At 39.0% G+C, this 19,623-nt stretch overlaps 1 protein-coding gene across 2 annotated transcripts in view; it reads left to right on the top strand.

Annotated features, from left to right (window-relative positions):
* tub (TUB bipartite transcription factor) overlaps positions 1-19,623 on the top strand; it is a 57,187-nt gene that overhangs the window by 31,685 nt on the left and 5,879 nt on the right. For both annotated transcript variants that reach the window (XM_005724315.1, XM_005724316.1), the window contains exons 2-8: positions 5,563-5,614; positions 10,069-10,231; positions 12,767-12,904; positions 14,890-15,042; positions 15,849-15,970; positions 17,608-17,799; positions 17,979-18,091. In XM_005724315.1, the coding sequence (XP_005724372.1) occupies positions 5,563-5,614; positions 10,069-10,231; positions 12,767-12,904; positions 14,890-15,042; positions 15,849-15,970; positions 17,608-17,799; positions 17,979-18,091 (933 nt within the window). The remainder of the gene's footprint in view (positions 1-5,562; positions 5,615-10,068; positions 10,232-12,766; positions 12,905-14,889; positions 15,043-15,848; positions 15,971-17,607; positions 17,800-17,978; positions 18,092-19,623) is intronic.

The following is a 19,623-nucleotide window of genomic DNA, read 5'->3' on the forward strand; positions in this document are numbered from 1 at the left end:
TCTCTCAAGCTGTGCTGCAGGAAATCTCCGATTGCCCTTGAATTAGGAGCCGTGGATGTTTGTTAGAGGTCTCTTAGACGCCTGTCCAAGAGCTAAAGGAACAATCAGTGAGCCTGTGGTCAGTGATTAAAAGCTCTTGTGGTAAAGAAAATAAATAAAAAGTAGAACCAGCTAATCACTGGTGCTGAATGAATCCCGTAGCTTTGTTAGTAGGAGCTACTATTTTATTTACTTTAATAAATTATTGGTATTGGAGAGTATTGGAGAGCAGAGGAAAAGAAAGCACAGCAGGAGTAACAAGTTAACTTGAGTGGGGTTTGATCTTCTCCAGCAGTACGTATGAAGTCCTGATGCCTGTCTAAAATTTGCCTCAAATTTGCACAGTGTTAAAAATGTGTGATTAAAAAATCATCCTGTCGCTGTCTTGGAGAAAAACGTTTTACAAGAGCACAAATGAAAGGAAAGGTCAAACAGAATTTAAGTGCTGTTGGCCGGCTATGAGAAACAATGTTTAACAATGTTACCGAGAAATCTGGCATCTGTCAAATTATAACTTTGTTTGTAGAACACAAATTGTCACAAATACATTCATAATTGGATCTGTTGTCATTTTGCTTTTCTTGATCTGTAGTTGTTTACTCTAGTTACGTAGTGCTTTATGTAACAGGGGGATGGACGGACTACAACACTGACACAAGCATTGCGGGTTGCTTTAAATTAAAAGCTGTCGAATCATAAACAGGCAGTCTACAGTTAATTGCTGTATAAATGCTAAGTTTATGACCTGAATTATAAAACATGCAACTTCACGTTTCTCGCAAAAGGAAAGTTGTTTTTTTTAGCTTTATCTAAAAAAAATGCACTGTCACATCATGTGGACTTAATTTCAAAGAATCATCAGATTAAAAAAACAACAACTAATGGACACATTTTAAAATATGTGGCTGAATATAAAGTGTTACATTGCATCTTCCTCCAGACCCATGGCATATGCCCATACAATAGTCAAATAGCTCTTCTATTCTGAAGCCCTCCCGAAGGACCAAGCTCCTCATGCTATCTCTAAGGCTGAGCCCAGTCTCTCTATGGCGGCAGCTCATTTCTGCCACTTGTATCTGCATTCTCATCCTTTCACTCACTACTTTAAAGCTTGTAAATATAGGTGAGCGTGGGAACGTATATCGATCCAGATACTGACAGCTTCACTTTCAGCTAGAGCTCGTTTTTCACCACATCATTGCTGATGGCACACTAATCTGTCTGTTCTGGGTACACGAGACATGAAAACTAGCTGTATTCATTTACAAAAACATTAGGAACCTTAACCAAGAAGTTCGTAGACCCCCTTTTGGCTGCAGTTATAATTTCAAGTCTTTTCCAAGATTTACAAACCTCGATCATTGTTCGATTTAACAGAGAGCATCAGTGAGCTTCTATCTTCAGGTTTCTTTACAGATGTGCAGTGCTGTGTAAGTCTGGGCTTTGGTTGTAAGTTTCACAACAGTGTTATGATAAGAGAACTTGGAGTTTTCTTTAAGTACTCCATTTTACTCAATTCATTCTATGCTGTCAGCCTCTCTAAGCCTTCTGTGGAGAAGTAGAGCATCTCAATGCTGCCAGCCCAATGCTGCATCCAAGGAATGGTGTTAGCCAGAACATAAATCCTGTTGGTTAAACTGTTGGGTCCTTGTTTACCTCACAGACCAAGGATATTTGTGATCAGTTACAAAGTTTGTTTCTATAGTCACAAATCCAGGAAAATATGTATTTATAGTCTTGGTCTTTGTCTGGATGTCTGTACAACCTCTCTTGTGTCTCTTAGGTCATGTTTTGGAATTTCTTGGATTCAAATTGTTTTCTGTTAAGGATTTTTGCACCTTGTGGAGTTTGGCTTCCTGCCTTAGTTCCACATTCAGCTGCATTTTTGCTGAATGTTGACAAGAAACTAACTGCAAATGGTCACAGACTTCATCCCCATCTTAGAAGCAACCATTTCAAAGGCAACAAACTCAAAAGTTAATCGCACAGTTTTGATTGTGCCGTGGCTTCCAACCATTAGCGTGACTGTAGCATAAACAGGGTTCACCACACTGACAGTGCAACAAGTGTCAAAGCAAAGATCTGAATAGTTTCATAAAAGAGTTCACCTTTAAAGTAAAGAATATAAAGTAAACTTGTTAAGTAGATTTCTTAACAAAAGCTGTTATAATGGGCCTTTCACATTGATCTTCAGGGAAAACTGCAATACGAAATATCCATTTAAAATCTAATTTACAGCACAACAAATTTCTGATATTGATCATTTTTGCTACTGACAATAAGGGAGAGGAATAGGAAAGTGATGACTTGCAAGTAACCTCATTCTTCTGTATCTCCACAGTATTGCGTAACCTCCTCATACTTGTGTAACAATGCTCTCCACATTTTAACAAGCACTCCTCCTTTTTTCCCCTCCCTAAATGTCGAGTATAATCATGATAAGTGAGAAGTCAGCTGTTTGATATGAACAGCCTGTCACTTAGTGTATTAGCTCGTTAATAGCATTTGAATCGGTTTTGTTTCCGATTACTAAAGTAATACACATTGTTCAAATAAACATCGTCTTCCCTAACGTAATTATTACCTGGCAATTATTTTTTCTACTTTTGGTCGGTCATTACTTTAAGCTCTAAATCATGATGTGATTTGCCAACTATTCGTAGTATGAAATGTTATCAGGCTGATTAGCAAAGACTAATCGGAAGCTTCAGTCCTCTTATCATCTTATCAACAGTCTTTTCATTTTAAACACTTGATTGTGATTGAAGTGGGTTATTTAAAGATGAGTAAGTGGTTATTGGAGTATTGGTGGTAGATATAATATTAATAAGGTTTATGTCCATCCATCCTCTTCCAATTATCTTTATCGGGGCTATGGAGTCAGGGCGTAGAAAGGTTTATATATTTGCAGACAAAGTGATCGTGCATATTCTTTAATCTAAAATTAACAATGCAGGCGTGTATTTTGTGCTTTAGAACGACACAATATCCCAGGGTGCCCATGCTATGCTGACCTTTAGGCATTTGCAGATGGCAGTATGTCATTATGTCACGTCAAATATTGCTCAAGTGAACAGTGGCGTTCGTGCAGACAGAGATACAGTATACGCCGGCTCTGCTGAGGATAGCTGACTGTTCAGCAAAGCATGCTCAGAGAATCGTTGGTGCAGGACGAGGTCAGGCGAGTGTGTAGGTTATTGTGTGGTGTGTTCTTGCAGTGAGCTTGTGCGACTTCCTTTTGTCCTTAGGGTCTATTTGCATTGCATCAGATACCAAATTCGTTGCAAAGGACACAGGAATGCTTTTGAGGGATATAAAACATTTCAGTGAGCATGGGGATAATAGCATCCTCTAAAAGACCAACACAATACCCTGGTGAAAGGCTCATCTACTAATTGGACTGTGACTAAAATACTGTAGCTAATAGGGAGACTTCTTTATCTAGTTTGTGGTGATACAGGCAACACAAAGCCTTTCACTTTATTGAAGTCATTTAGTAGATTCCATTAGTGTCCAGCTTCCAGCAAAGCTTCTGGATTGCCAGAAGCTATCGACGGCAGACACATGCAGCAAGAGACGTTTCAGTGATTGTCTCCACTGTGAACAATGTGGTCAGTGTACGGGTGACTGCCTTATGTTACCTTTAAGGGTCAACTGGTAAACATGTAATGCTGGATCTGAAGCCATTTCTGTTTCAGTTTTATTTATGTAGCAGAAAAACCATCAATATGCCCCAAACAGCCTTTAAAACCCATCATCCTTAACTCGTCTGTTTTTACTTTTCTTGTGGCAGACGTTCCTCTCCATTTACTCAAGCATACACTTTCTTAAGTGTTCTTAAGTTTGAGCCATGGATTCAACAAATATCCACAGAAATGTTGTTTGCTTCAGTAGCACTTAATCTTTGTTGACTGAGCGGAGTAGCTGTGTGTATGTGCGTTCAGTCGCTCAAGCTGTGTTATGCTTCCTCGTCACAAAACATTTAAAGCTTTGCTACTGCTAATTAATTTATGGAGATTATATTGGACTTTTGCCATTTATATTCTGTCCATTGCTAGGAAAATCAAAATGCATCATCAACATCACTTTGAACAATATTCAAATGACACCTCTGTTTATGTTTTTGCTGTATTCGCTGAGAGACTATCTGACAGCTTTCTAATAACTCCCCTGACAGTTATTATTGTATGGAACCTTTTTGAAAAGTGATTTAAGTGCTTAGTATGCTGTTATTTAACTTCTGCATGGTGTATCACGATAAACCACCCAGAGGATATAAGTATCTTTATCTAAAATGCTATGACACTGTTAACTCAGCAGTGCCATCTCCTTTATACTCGTGTTGCTGACGGGTGCATTGTTACTATGCTTTGTATCTGAAATATTGTTTTCATGTACTCTACACATTCTCATTTGGGCCGTGTCCATATTCGGTATCTGCAGCAGATACAGTTCTGTGAAAAAGAAAGATTTCACAGTACTCTCTCCAGTTCTGTGAAACATTAAGTACACTGCATGATTTAGTAGCTTGTAGAGCCACCTTTGCCAGCGGTTACTTGAAGTAATTGTTTCGTGTTTGACTTTATCAGTCTCTCTCATGATTGCGGAGGAATTCTGTCCCACTCTTCTTTCTATCATAGCTTCACTTAATTGGCATTTAAATATATTTGTTTATGCATGGCTGTCTTAAGGTCTGACCACAGCATTTCAATCGGGGGCTGGACTTTGACTGGAACATTGTATCACCTTGATTCTTTTCTTTTTTTAGCCATTCTGTTGTAGATGTACTTCTGTGCTTTGGGGCATTATCCTGTTAGATGGCCTAATTTGGGCCAAGCTTTTGTTATTGGACAGATGGCCTCACATTTGACTTTTGTTATACAGAGCAATTCGTGGTTGACTCAATGACTGAAAAGGTGCCCAGACCCTGTGGCTGCAAAACAAGCTCAATATCAGAGTATTGCTAAAACCTCTTCTTTAAGAGGTGCTTGAAGTTGCTGATGACCAATTAATCAAATGTATTTGATTAGCAGAGTATACTTAGTTTTTCCTAAGTCCTGTCAAAGCTTTCTTTTCCACGTGACTGTAAGTGAAAGCAGTTTTCAATAACAAAAAATGTATGCATTATTTTTGTATCCTTCTCTGGTAAGTGGTGCCCAAAGCATAATAATTATTTACATGAATGATTAGATTTTACTTTTCAGAGAATAATGACTTGTATTATGTATTTTTATTGTGAAGAAGTAATCACAGCAGAGAGGATGATATAGCTCATGATGTGAAAACAAAATACCTCGAGGCAGAAACACAGTCATTGTTTTGTGAAATTTGCGAGAAGCTTCATTAACATATAGTGTTTTATTAGGTAACAAGCTAAGGCTTTAAGATTTCATGTATATAATGTTCTTCGAAATTCCAGGGAAACAATTTAATTAAGTAATGTCATTATTCTATTACAGATATAACAAAGAGCTGAAGAGCAGTTTAACCTAATCACTCCTCTTTCTTTGCTCTTTCTTAAAGCACTTTAGATGATGAGGGCACCAACCTCCGCCAGCAGAAACTGGACAGACAGGTAAGACTTTTGTGCCTTTTACTGTACTGATAAAAGAGTCACACCAAGGCTAAATCAATTACGGGAGGGCAATTTTTCGTGACACGAACTTCTGCTGCTGCATCAAGGAACCACAAATAGCCAGCTAGAACTTCTTATTTCTCTAAGTGGTATTCTATTAGTTCTCCCTTGTTGGTACCAGGCTGGGCCCAGTTTTGATCGACTTGAACAAAGTGCTGGAAACATTCCTCAAAGATTTTGGTCTATACTGATATGAGAGCGTCACACAGTTGCTGAAGATTTATCAACTGCATATCCATGATGTGACTCTCCCATTCCACCACATCTCAAAGGTGTGCTGTTGAACTATGAATACAGTGAACTCATTGTCATGTTCAAGAAACCAATCTGAGATGATATGAGCTTTGTGCCAGAACACGGGTACACTGTGGACATAAAGTGAGGGACATATGTAAACCCCAGAGATGGTTGTGTAGGAAAGTCCCACTAAATCAGCATTTAGTGAAATACTCAGAGTAGACCTTTCAGGCACAAGCAGCCATGATATGTTCAGTCATTTTAATCCCCTTTTCCCCCATTCTGATGCTTTGTTTGAACTTAACCTTCTTTTAATGCACGGTGCTTTAAGTGCAATATAGATTCTGTGCAGTTTTATACATGCAAACTAGCTGTACCTCATAAACACTACACAAGAAAAGTTACATCAGCACAAACTGTGTGCAGTGTGTATTTGTTTAGTAAGAGGAAAAATGTATAATTATGTTTTCATACTTGGCCTAATGTGCTTCTGACGTTGTTTTATACTGCTAGAATTGCAGTTTAAATTAGATAACCAGTTGGTCCATTCATCACCAAGAATATTAAATTAGCGACATTAATTTCACAAACTAGGGGGTTTCCACATTTCCTTCATAAGGCTGTGGGTCAGTGACAGACATGAACATGCTGAGTGTACTATAATGTTAAATGGAAATTGTTTAAAGTTTCAAAAATCTAATGTGCCAAACAGCAAAAAAAACGTCATCACCGAGAGCCCTAAGTATACTAATTCTAAATTTACATGATTCGAAGTTTTCTGCAGCATTGCTCTCTTGTTCTGTACCAGTGTTGCCCTTTGTTGTTTTTTCCCCCACCAGTTGTTCTGTGATAATGTCTCTGACCGAAGTAGGTCAGTTCTGTACAGAAGAAAAAAGAAATGACACATCAAATGCACCCTTTTATGTGAGCGCGCACACAGCCTGAAGCAGAAAGCCTGGGTTAACAGAGAAAGGTGATAACCACCTTTGTGATACCCATTATCTCTCACTGGGGTTTTAGGTTTTGTTAAGCCAGCTTGCTCAAAGAACTTACTTCGCAGCACGGCCCTCGGGATCCTTAAGTCAAAGTGATGTTTGGCCATTTCACACCCTGCTAACTAATACTGCCGTTGCCATTGTTTGTTGTCAGCAGCACTGTATCCAAACAAAACAAACACTCAGGCTGCAGTCGAAGCATTTTCAGCTCTTATCTATGCGTAGTGCAGTCTGCTGCTTCTGACGTCCTGCTATTTTCCTGAAGTGGATAATGTAAGTGGAGTGCTTCAAACGGGTTCTCGTTCCCTTGTCAGAGCAGCAGAAGCTTGCGGAAGCTTGTCATAGTTCATCAGTGGGTATAAGGTTTTATGTGTTCTGATTCACTCTGAAGCAAAATGCTTTTTATTCATGCGTGACTAAATGAATGAATGAATGAATAAAGAATACAATTCCTAATGTCACTCAGTTGAGGGCTTCAGGCACGTAAGCATCATTAAACAAATTGTTATTGATTGAAACATCGTGTAGAGGCTGTCTCATTTATCCAGGGAAGGAGAAAATTTCTGGACTTGTTTTTGGTCCTTGCCTTTCGCCTCTCATGCCAGAGGCTTCCTCAGTGCCTGCAGCTGGTGTGCAGCTCCACGTATTCATTTAAGGCTACCAGCGAGTTATCGTTGGCACAAAATTCACACAAATAACCGCGTGAATGAAGGCAAAACCGTGTGTGGGGAGCGTTGCCAGGACTGTTTCGTAATTTGCTGACAGGCGTTGTTGTAAATCACATTTCCTGTTTAGAGATGGTATTTCCATTTTAACACAGATGGCTTTTTTTCCTCTCCTCTCTCAAACCATGGCTGTCCAAATTGTGTACATTGCTGCTCACAGCAGAGTGCCCCCAATCCTTTTGATGCAGGTGTTCGCTGTATATATTTCTGTGCACCCTTTGCCGCATTAGGCTGCATATATAACATTGCTCAGGTTGTGTTTAAGTGTTTTATCCTCTAGCCGTGTGTCTCAGGAGCTTCAGTTGGGGGAAAAGCCTTTTAAGTTACTCAAACACTCTAGCCACAAGCAGAATGACAATGTTGTTATGCCTGCTTTTTTCTTCTTTTTTGATGTTGTTGTGTTGTTTTTCCATAAATCTCTTTGACTTGATGTTCTTTGACTTAATGAAGGCCCAGATGGGATAGCCACAGGTTTTAAGTGCTTTCTTCAGACGTCTGTGCTCCTTTGTTCCCTGTGCCTCTCCAGTTCTAGGGAACTGTGGCAGTCCAAGTGTAGGTACTGGTCTGTGTGTGTAAAAAATATGAACTAAAATAAGCAATTTGTTTTACCTGACATCCTCCCCTGTGAACTTCATATTGCAGTCACAGTGAACTGATAATTCTGCAATGGCTTCTTCTTAAGTTTAGATTCTAACCCATGCTTTCCCCATGTAGCGATTACAATGGCTGACACTAGTGAAGCCTTGGCATGGCCATGCTTTTATCTGTAGAAACAAATTTTTCATAGGTGGTTGTAAAGCAGAGTTCAAACAGATCTCATCATGGATAACGAGCAGAAACGTGTAGTTAACAAGCAGAACCCGCCGCATAAGGAATACGCAACACTCCTTTGAGGACAGACACACGATTTAAGAAAGGTGAAAGAAGTCTGTGTGATGTCAGATTGCTCCAATATGGGAATAGAGCACCTAAGGTCTGCCTGTATTTCAGTAATTTTCAGCAATTTTGAAGTCACCTAAAGTGAATTGTAGCCTGCTGTGCACTACATGAGAAAAAAAGAAAAATCCGGCATGCTGGGGACATATTAGAGGAAGAGATAGAAGCATGCACAATATTGTGTTTTTCAAACCTTTTATGCGAAAGTTTGTTAAGTGCTTTATCCACAGGTGAGACCATTAATCATTAAATAAATTCACTGTGTAAAATGCCTCTGCTAGCTTAACCACCACTGCCTTGGAAAAGAAGTGAGCTTTGCAGGACACAGCGCTCCACTGCTCTGCAGTCTGAAGTTTCCACTAATAGAAACCTTTTTAATATTTGATGAGCTCTGGTTTGAAGACTTGCATAGAGCTGACAGTTGGGCCAAATGAATAGCTTTATTCAGCCTCTGGTCATACTGATTTAGGCAGCACACTGTTAGATGTCCAGCACTGATCTTTCTATGCTCTTTTATAATCTCTGTCATATCTGCCAAGTACTGTAAAAGGGAATGAAGGTATATATTTCTGTCTTTGTGGTGCTCTTAATCAGCAGCTGAATCTTTACAAAACCGTCAACTGAGGTAATTTTGATTTATATTGCAGTAGCAAGGACCTCAACTTTAAATGTCGATGGCAAATGTTTTTGTTTATGAAGCAACAGGCTAGGCCGGAGGCTGCGGTTTGAGGAAGGCCTCATCGAGCTCCCAGGCCTGGCATATCTCTGATGACTTCGAATGAGGTTGACAAGCAGAGAAAAAGCAGAGGGAGGGTGGGTCGCAGAAATGAGAACAAATGGATGTGTGGCACAAGTAGACATTTATAGACGTATGGCCGGAAGAGGAGTGTTTGGAGTTGTGGTCCAGCTCCTGAAACTCAGATAAATTATCTCACTACAAATTCGATATGGCAATAATAGCTCTTACTGAATCACTGGCGCCAATATTGATATGTCTATGTGCCTACTCTAAATGGATTTCCCTCGCCAATTGAAATCACTACTTAATGACTCCTTGTGGTGGTGCTTATTAAATGAATGAGGGTAAAGTGAACGGAAGTAACTGGTAAAAAAAAAGAAAGATGACGCTCAGCAGGGAAAATGGCGGAAAGCAGGGAAAGAAAATGAAAGCTAATGAATTGAAATGGCGCATTGTTAAATTTCACTACTAATGATGACGCAAACACATTGAGACCATGATGGACTGACAAAACATATCATTCCTGCTTTTTGCCTTCGGTTCTTTTTTCTTGACACCAATTTAATAATGAATTGCAAATGATAATCTTCTACTGAAACGATTATCTACCACTTTCAGACATGGCATGCTGGTACTCAGTCACGGTAAACATGGCGGCATTTGGTCTCTAATGTCATTACTTCAGTGAAGATCAGTAAAGATAGTGACTTTTTCTATTTGTTGAAACTCTACCTTTATTTTTCCATTTGCTTGAAATGTCAGCGAGCACTCCTTGAACAGAAGCAGAAGAAGAAGAGGCAAGAGCCCCTGATGGTCCAGTCTAATGTGGATGGGAGATCACGGACCCGTCGGGCCAAGCAAAGTGAGGAACAGGCTCCACTGGTGGAATCCTACCTCAGCAGCAACAGCAGCACTATCTACCATGGTAAAGCTTGCACTCCTCTCTGGCTGTGTTGATTCAGAAAGCTTAAACAGAGAATTAAAGAAAAACATCAGCTGAAGAAATAAAGAAGTCACACTGTTCGTTTAATAAGTCTTTCTTATTTATAAAGAGTGTTTGTTCTTCCTGACATCCCAATTAGAACTATAAACCAGACATGAAACCGTTTTTTAAATGATTAGTGTTGCATAGCTGTAAAATTTACAGCTTTAAATAAGACATCATGTAGAGGGAATACAACACACTGCATCATCTACTGCAGTGCTGCAAATCAAACCACACAGGAGCAGAAACTGTGTTCCCTTTCAGTCGATTCGAAGTACTACACGTAATGTGGGATATCACAGCCCCGCAAGTCTTGGATGAAGACCTCTTCTGTTCACTGCTTTAAGGCACATGACTTGTGATGACATAGGTGCACGTGGGGCTGTACATATACACCGTGTTATCACATACACCCCTTATTTCTTACGTTCTTTACCTTGCCAAGAAAACCTCTGCTGAGTCGGGCTAGCTAGCTACTGCTAGTTAGCTCTGCTGTCTGTGGCTTGAAGTTAGCTTAACTGCGCCTGATTGTGTTAGCCTCCACTGGTCAGTTGGTGCATAGGCTGTCCACAGAGCACTCATTTTGAGTTTTCTTGTGCAGTAATTTTGCTTTGGATTTTGGTATGAGTAACCAAAACCAAAGCAAGTAAAGCAGAAATTTTCTGTTCACTACTGTCCCCAGGGGACAGTGGGGATTGTCCACGCTATAAGAATGTTTACTAAAACCAAAGCCTATGCGTTTTGTCACCAAAGGTGCACGGGATTCCACCAGAGGAATAGCAAACTTATGGGCCCTTTTTAAATTAAATAATTTTTTAATTAATTTTTGTGCTGCAGCTAGTTGGTCCATCATCTGGTCTGTCTATCATTTGGACATTACATCCCCTTCAGTTGCTCGTTAAGAACTAAGGTGCTGATTGTCCAACTTGTCCTCTGATTAATGTATATTTATGTATGTTCATATGTCCCATGCTGTGTGTGTTGTACTGAGTGAACTGACTGAAACAGAATGAGTAGATATGTTAAGCGGAACAAGGTACAACACAAGGTTGCCGCTTGCCTGGCTCACTGAAGAGCAGCTATTAAACTGAGGGATGACCACGACGAATGCATCCAGCCTCTCCGATCATCTAACTGGTGCCTGATTTTAAAACCTGATCATGCTTTTGAGGTTGTAGTGCCCAAAATGTGGAACACCCTTCTGAAGTCAATCCGTTTGGCTCAGTCTGTTATTTGTTTTAAGCGAATGCTGAAACTCATTTTCATAGGTTAGGGTTTCCTTTATCCGTTCCCCTTCATTTCATTCATGTACACGTATCATCAGTGTGCAGCTTTTATTCGAACTGTGAAGCACTTTGTAACTTGATGTTTTGAAAAGTGCTATATAAATAAAGTTATTATGCAATACTTTATATTTTGTACCTAGTTACTCTCCTTCAGGGAACAGAAGTTATAGACATAACCATTTGTTATATCTGGGGCTGCTGAAGTCTTCTTATTTACACACAGAGGCCAGGCAGAGCATTTTTATTTATTTAATTATTTTTTGAGGGACAGTTTCTGGGATTAAGGCCAAGAACTGTCAAATTTCCTGTAGAGAGAAGAGAAAGATGTTCCTCTGCCATATTCTTTTATTCTGATGCAAAAAAAAAGAATAATAAACCATAACAATGCTACGGGAAAATGAATAAAAACATTCTAACCTTCGTTCACAGTTTGCTCCACACTTTTTCTAAGCTGGAAACTCTGGACTGTAAACCTGCAGTGATTTTAGCTACAGATTTGCAGCCCAGTATTAGTCCCACATTGAGTAAAAAATTGATCTTACAGTCACTTTGATTGTGACTGTAAGATCAAATAAACACATTGAACATTTTTACTGCAATAGGTTGCTGTGAAAAAGTGTTTTCCACCTTCCTGATTTCTTATTCTATGACATGGTTCGAGTGCACCACAAAAATGACCCAAAAACACATCGGCAAGTCCACCTCTGACTGACTAAAAAAATACAGATTAAGGTTTTTTCATGGCTTCAAAGTTGATTGATTGGGATGCTTTGGAGTGACCTTAAACAGGCCATTCATGATGTAAAATGCTCCAGTGTGGCTCAATTTAAACAATTCTGTAGAAAGGATTGCTTCATATTCCTTCACATTGATGTGAACAACTTTGTTGCAGTTCTTGCTGTCAAGTGTGGCACAGCCAGTTATTAGTTTTAGGGGTCGAATAACTTTTTTTGTATTGGGTCAGGTAGGTCTGGATAGCATTTTTCCCCTTAATAAATTAAATCCTCATTTAAAAATGGCATTTTGTATTTACTCAGGTTATGTTTATATTAAAAAAATATATCTAAAAGGGGCAAATACTTTTAAATGGTATTGTGTATTACACTAGAACATAACGTAATGTTTAATGAGAAAGACATATTTATTATAACCCATCATGTGCTTCAGTCGTGTTCATTCCTGTGTTAAGTGCAAGAAGCTGAACAGGAAGAGGTGAAGGTGATGTCGGATCCACAGCCACCACGCTCAGCCAAAAAGGGCAAAGCATCAGCCAGTTCCACTCCACAGACAGGCAGTGAAAAGAAGGAGAGGAAGGGGAAACACAAAGGTCAGTGTGCTGGTTCAAATGGTTAATTAAACTGTGTGAAAAATGGATAAACATACTGTTCTTGGGCTTTGCACATCCATTTTTAAACACCAAATAATCAGCTTTTAGAAGCGGTCCCCTGTGTGAAAAAGAGAGGAGCCAAAATCCTTACTATCCAGCAGCTTCAGCAGTCTATCCAAGCTCTGTATGCCCTCCTCAGATAACGTTTCCCCACTGACTTTTTTGAGCCACAGCTGGCAACAGCACAACTGAGTGAAACGCGGCTGCCCTCTTATCCCCTGCCATGGTGCCAAAGTCGTCAGAGCTCAGTGTCTGTGATGATGTATGACAGACTGACACACCACAAATGAAGACCTACATTAGAAGATTAAAAGAACTACAATTGCTGTCATTGTTTCCCTTATGCTTCCATGCCGTTCAACCTTCAATGTGTGTTATTGCAGACTCAGCACAATGAAATATAATAGTTAAGGTGTTTGCCAAAAAAATGATCAACAATATCTGACTTTGGAGACATTTGGCATCTGATATACTGCAATACAGCAGATGCTTGCCTTTGGAATGACTTTGTCCCAGGAAAGTGAATTAGATTCAACTGGGGTAAAAGATTATCCAGGCCAGTAGTGCCAGATTCACCACTTATTGATCTGTCTCACTTCTTCTTCTGTCTCATGCTCTGATTCGTTAAAGCATAAGCAGAAATGACGCAGTCATTAGAAAATGAGCTCTAGCAAGATAAGAGGTTGTTCATTTTCAGTTTAGATAATGAAGATATGAAAATGCAGCCTTCTACATACTTTCATAAAAGAAAAATAGGATTCTTGATTTTTACACGCATATCTCTGAAGGAAAAGAAAGACAGGGGAATGAATAAGAAATCAAAAGATAAGACTGACCTAATTTTGTTAAAGCAGCATGTTAATATATAACATATATACTGAGTAGAATATGCAGTCACGTCAAAATGACAGCTGTTACAGGATGTTATGCAGCTATGTACATTCATCATCAGCAAGTGTGAACATTTTTCTAAAACCAACATTTTTCGCAGTTAGTCTGGAGCTTCCGGATGTGTGTTAGCATAATGCCACCCTCTTCCCTGGGTAGACTTCCTAGAAGTTTCATCCCAAGGTCAAACTGTGCTCTTCTTGGACAAAATAAAAAAAATGTTCAAGTTCATGACAGTACAATCAGAAAAAGTCTGAAAAAGCATGACTTGTTTCGAAGGGTTGCTTAGGGGAAAGCAGAACATGACAATATGGTTTAAGTTTGCATCTGAAAAAATACTACAAGACAATAGAATGGAGCACTGTCCTTTGAACAGATGAGGGCAAAGTGATGATGTTTGGTTATTATGTACAGCATGATGTTTGGAGAAAAATGAACACCTCATAACAACTGGCAGCACAGCAGTGGAGGGGAGATTTGGACAACTTGCAGTCATTTAGTTGACCGTGAATTTCTGTGTATAAGGTTTTCTAGAGTGAAATGTGAGGTCATCTGTCCAGCAGCCAAAACTTACACCCAAAATGAGTTCATGCAACAGAAGAAAAGAATTAAGGTGCTGCACAACATGATTTAAATGCAGTGGCGGGACCTTAATAGAGCTGTAAATCTGAATGCCTGCAAACTCTATGCAATATTTTATTTTATTTTCTTTTTTAATTTTTTTTTCATAGGACAAGTGGAGACGTGTTCTTTTTGCCTGAATGCACACTTTAGAAGTTGATTGAATATTGAAGACACAGAGCAAAACAATTACATAAAACAAAATGCCCAAAAGTGGAGAAATGGGAATGTTGTCAGATTTACTCAGGCTGTTTGACTATGTGATTAATGCACAAATTATTGCTGAATGACCTGCCCTTGTTGTACTTTGCAGTGGTTCATTTAGACTTGAATCTTACAACAGCATGAAATACTGATGAAGAAGTGAGTCATTCTGAAAGAGTTTGTTTTTCTTTTCTGGGATTTTGACTCAGCAGCGATCGATGGCCTGGCTTCCCAGCAGGATGACAGTCAGATCCAGATCCTGACAGTGGGTCACCCTACCTCAGAGGAGGCCGAGGCAGAGCCCGTGATGAGCTGCACTCAGTCTCAGAGTAAACAGGATCTTCGCGTGACCATGCTCAAAAAAGGTACTGACAGCACTCAAGAAAGCTTCTGCCACTGCTTCTGCAATAGCACAACTACAAGTCCTTATTTACACCCACGGCGTTCTGGTCTGCTGCTGCGTTGTGTTGGTGGGAGGATGAAAACCACTGACTCATGTTAAAAAACACACAACTCCAAATAAATAGGCCATTTTAAAATCCAGCATCTGAATGAAAAATAATATAATTATTCGTACTGTAAACACTCAGCGCTAACACACATCAATTGTTCCATACATAATTAACACAAAAACTGTATAATCTATATGCAGCAAAGGGAAATGTGAAATGTAATTTACAATCAAATGCACTGATGCAACAGTGTAGTAGAGAGAGTTGTAATAGTGCACGTACTTCCTTGATCTATTATGACAGTTTTTCATCACAGTGTACTGTGAGAGGGAGTTGAGTGATGAGGGTTAGAGTTCAGGTGCTTAACTGGGTTTAACTTTGCAAAATTAAAAGTAAATAAAAAGATTATTTTAAGTGGCAAGAATGTTGTTTTAGCAGTCTCAGCATGAACGCTACGCTTTCTTCTTGTAAGACATCACAATGCTTTAAGTAAGATACATTTTCAGCAAGTTTTATGTGCCAAAAACTACAACAAAATTGCTCATTAAATGAGACTGTAATCAGTGAAAACACACCAGATAAAACACAGCCACAAGTGGATCAGTCTGGTAGTCTGATATTTCTGGTATTTAAGTCTGGTATTTAGCCACAGTTCCAATTTAATTTCTTTCTTTTGTTCTTTCTTCCTCTCGTTCCTTCTTTCCATCCTTCCTGTGAAGGTATATCGAGCAGCATGAATTTTGATGAAGAGGAGGATGATGATGATGAAATTAGCTCCAGCTCTTCACAGCTCAACAGCAACACAAGACCAGGCTCTGCCACTAGTAAAAAGTCCAGCAAGGTAAAATTAATTTCAAAGCATGAATTTGTGCTCTCTGCATGTCTTTTTGCGCAGCACCAAGCACCTTTTGACAGTAGCTAATAAAAAACAAAAATCTGCTATTTTATCACCAGTTTGGATAGTTTCCCAGCTGAAAGTAGAGTTGCAGACAATTATAGCTTAATTTAAAACAAATTAAGTATTTCCCATATGCCAGGGGTCTCAAACCTGAATACAATTAGTAGGTCATTAGCAAGACTCTATAGAACTTGACTGTATGCTGATGTGGCAATTCAGCCATTTGATTCATGTTACAGCAGCTCAAGAGTGAATGAACATGGTGCAATAAAAGTAGTTTTAGAAAACAGGTTTATTTTTTCCATGTTTTTCTAGGACCACACATTGTACTTTGCTTCTTACTAGTCTTGTGGATGCAGGTGTGCTGTCATGTTTTGGGGGGAGGACACATACAACTTCAATTTGCTTGAGGAAGACTCAATAACAGAAATGTTAACCAGCTCAAGTGATTCCTTTAAAGCTATGATTGTTCCTCAGTTGTTTTCTTACCTCAGTGAGCATTTTGCTGGATGCCCACTCGTAAGAAAGTAGCCAAAGTACAAAAATGTCTTTGTTTATAGATATAGTGTGGTGCAAAAGTCTTGAGCCACCCTTCATTTTTTTGCAATCTTTGCTTCCAAGAAGCTAGAGTTTCTAGTTTTTTGTTTTTAACATGGTATTGGGCCATAGTGCCCTAGCCTTTCATCTTTTCTTTGGATATTAACTGCTTTTTGCTAATGTTCTGTACAGTCCTTGTACCTGACCATTATCCGAGGTTTTTTTCCCCTTTTTTGTTGAGCCGTTTAAGCCTGGCCTATGAATCATTCAAGCATAAAACTCAAGGGATTAACCAGTGTTGTATTCACACATAAAAGACAACTTAGCAAAGATCCAATTCTGAAATGTCACGTCTTTAAGATATGGGGGGAAAAACAGAAAAGGCATGTCACAGGACAGAGATACATCTGGCCCTTTAGTTGATCCACCTTGTGTTCACTGAACCATCATCAGAAATAGTCTCAGTGGATATGTGGCTTTCAAGAAGCCATTCTTATGGAAGGGAAACAAGGAGAAAAGATTGAGGTATCCCAAAGTACACAAGAATTGTACTGAGTATCAGTGGCAAAATGTCTTATGGAGTTAAAAATATAAATTTGCATCTGCAGCATATATGGAGGAGTTCAGGAAAGAGGGGGTCTAGTCAAAACTGAACAGTAGCATTAGATGTTGATTCCATATGTTATACCATCTGGAAAGCGTCTGATTGGCAATGACTTCCTTTTTAAGTGCAAACACACTGCGAATGCAGTAAAAGTATAACTAGGTAGAAAAGCACAGAATGAAACACACAGTTATGGACTTCCCAGCCTTTGCTGTCTCTTTCCCCTTTTGATAACATAATTTCTCTTTGCTCTTCTTTCCACTCTAATTTTTTCCCTTCAGTCATTTCAATGTTCTGTCTCTGCTTCAGGTTCTTATTTTAGACACAGTGTGCTCATTCTTAATCCCAGTGGACAATTTGATTTCCAGACTCATTACTCTGCTTTAATGCTCATCAGTCCACCATTTCACGAGGGCTCTTGCCATATTTGATCTTACAGGAGGTGGCCTCAGCACCCACTCCACCAGTCAGTGAACCTGCCATTGATGTTGATGACCTTGAGGAGTTTTCTCTGCGCCCAGCACCGCAGGGGGTCAGAGTGAAGTGCAGAATCACCAGGGACAAAAAGGGCATGGACAGAGGCATGTATCCGACCTACTATCTCCACCTGGAGAGAGAGGATGGCAAGAAGGTGAGACGAGTCTTTAAGGTTTAAAAACATATTACACAAGATATCTGTCAGGGAATTTTTTTACAGTAAGTTGTTAACATCTGGACTCTAATCTAACTTATATATTCATATAATGCAGCTTTGTGGTATCAAACCATGTTGATTGTCTGTAGGTGTTTGACAATATGGTTTGGTAACAGGTGTTCCTGTTAGCTGGGCGAAAGAGGAAAAAGAGTAAAACATCAAATTACCTCATCTCCATTGATCCAACTGATCTGTCTCGAGGTGGAGAGAGTTTTATTGGCAAACTGAGGTAAGTCCTCAGTGGCTTTGTTGTATTAAACACTTTAGCAGCTTACATTAGGAATTAGATATGGCATTGGCAATGTTAATCTATATGGCACATTTCATTATATCTAAAGTCAATGTACTTAACACAGAAGAAACAAGCACATTTAAAAAGGTACAATACCTTAAGGTAGTGAAAATAAATCTTTAAAAAACACACACAGCTATTAAGTGTAGGTCTGTGTGAGCAGCTTGTTCCAAAGAACAGGACCACAGTAACCAAACACTCCCTCAGCATACTTGCATCTGAACATTTAAAAATTCTGGACCTGATGACCTGAGAGATCTGACTGGGTTATAAACAGTGAGCAAGTCAGAGATGTACTCAAGGGGCCAAACTACTAAGAGCTTTATGAACTAATAAAAAGCTTTTACAGGTAATTCTGTATTGCACTGGGAGTCTATGAAGTGACTTCAACACTGCATGGTCAAATTTGTGCGTACCTGTAAGGACTCTGTTGCTGCATTTTGAATATGACGAGAGTCGGCCTACTGATTATTTGTGAGAGTCCTGCAAATGGAGCACCACAATAATCTAAACTAATTTCTATGAAAGCATGGACCAATTTCCCTTTGAGATAAGAATCCTCTAACTTTTCTAACATACGAAAAGCAGTTCTTACTAACCTTATTGATGTTTTTATTAAACCTGAGATCACTGTCCAAAATGTTGCCAAGGTTTCTGACTCGCTCATTGTGCTTCAGAGGAAGGGATGATAAATATGAACATATTTTTTGACAATAATGGGTAAAACTATGTATCATCTGTATAAGAATTTCAAGATAATATTATGATTCTTTATGATAGTACCAAGAAAGAACATAACATCTAGATCCTCTTTTGGTATGATGATAGCAAATCAAGAACTTGACCTGGTAAACCAACTGAGTCATTCAGCCTTTAAATTAAAATGTCACGATCAGCAGTGTCAAAAGCAGCAGTGAGATCAAGCAGAAGTAAAACTGCAACTCTCTGTGAGTCACTGTTGATCTGCAGGTCATTGATGACTTTAGCAGGAGCTGCTTCTGTGCTATGATTAGATCTGAACCCTGATTGGTACTCATCATAAATGCTGTGATTTGAAAGGCATTCATCTGGTTGTTTGTAAACATTTTTTTTTAAATATTTTGAGGAATGAAAGATTAGAAATGCCTCCATAATCATTACCAATGACTCTAAGTTGTTCTTGCTGAGTAGCAGTGTGATTACAGCACATCTGAGTGAAACAGGGAAAATTCCAGTCTGGAGAGAGCTATTGATAATATGATTTGTAAAACAACGAGACACAGATTTGAAGAGTTTGTTGGGGATGTTGTCAAGTAAAGAAGTGCAAGACTTTAACTGATGAATAATTTCTTCTAGATCAGAATACATAATCTGAGTAATTATGCTAAGTGTTGGATTTCTTATTTAACTTTTGTGCTCGAACTACTATTTCTAATCTAATTGTATTTTTTAAAAAACAAACCAAAACAAAACATGATTGACATAATCAT

Source organism: Pundamilia nyererei, unplaced genomic scaffold (assembly GCF_000239375.1).
Source record: "Pundamilia nyererei isolate P.nyererei 1_Seehausen unplaced genomic scaffold, PunNye1.0 scaffold00011, whole genome shotgun sequence".
In the NCBI taxonomy this organism is placed as follows: Eukaryota; Metazoa; Chordata; class Actinopteri; order Cichliformes; family Cichlidae; genus Pundamilia; species Pundamilia nyererei.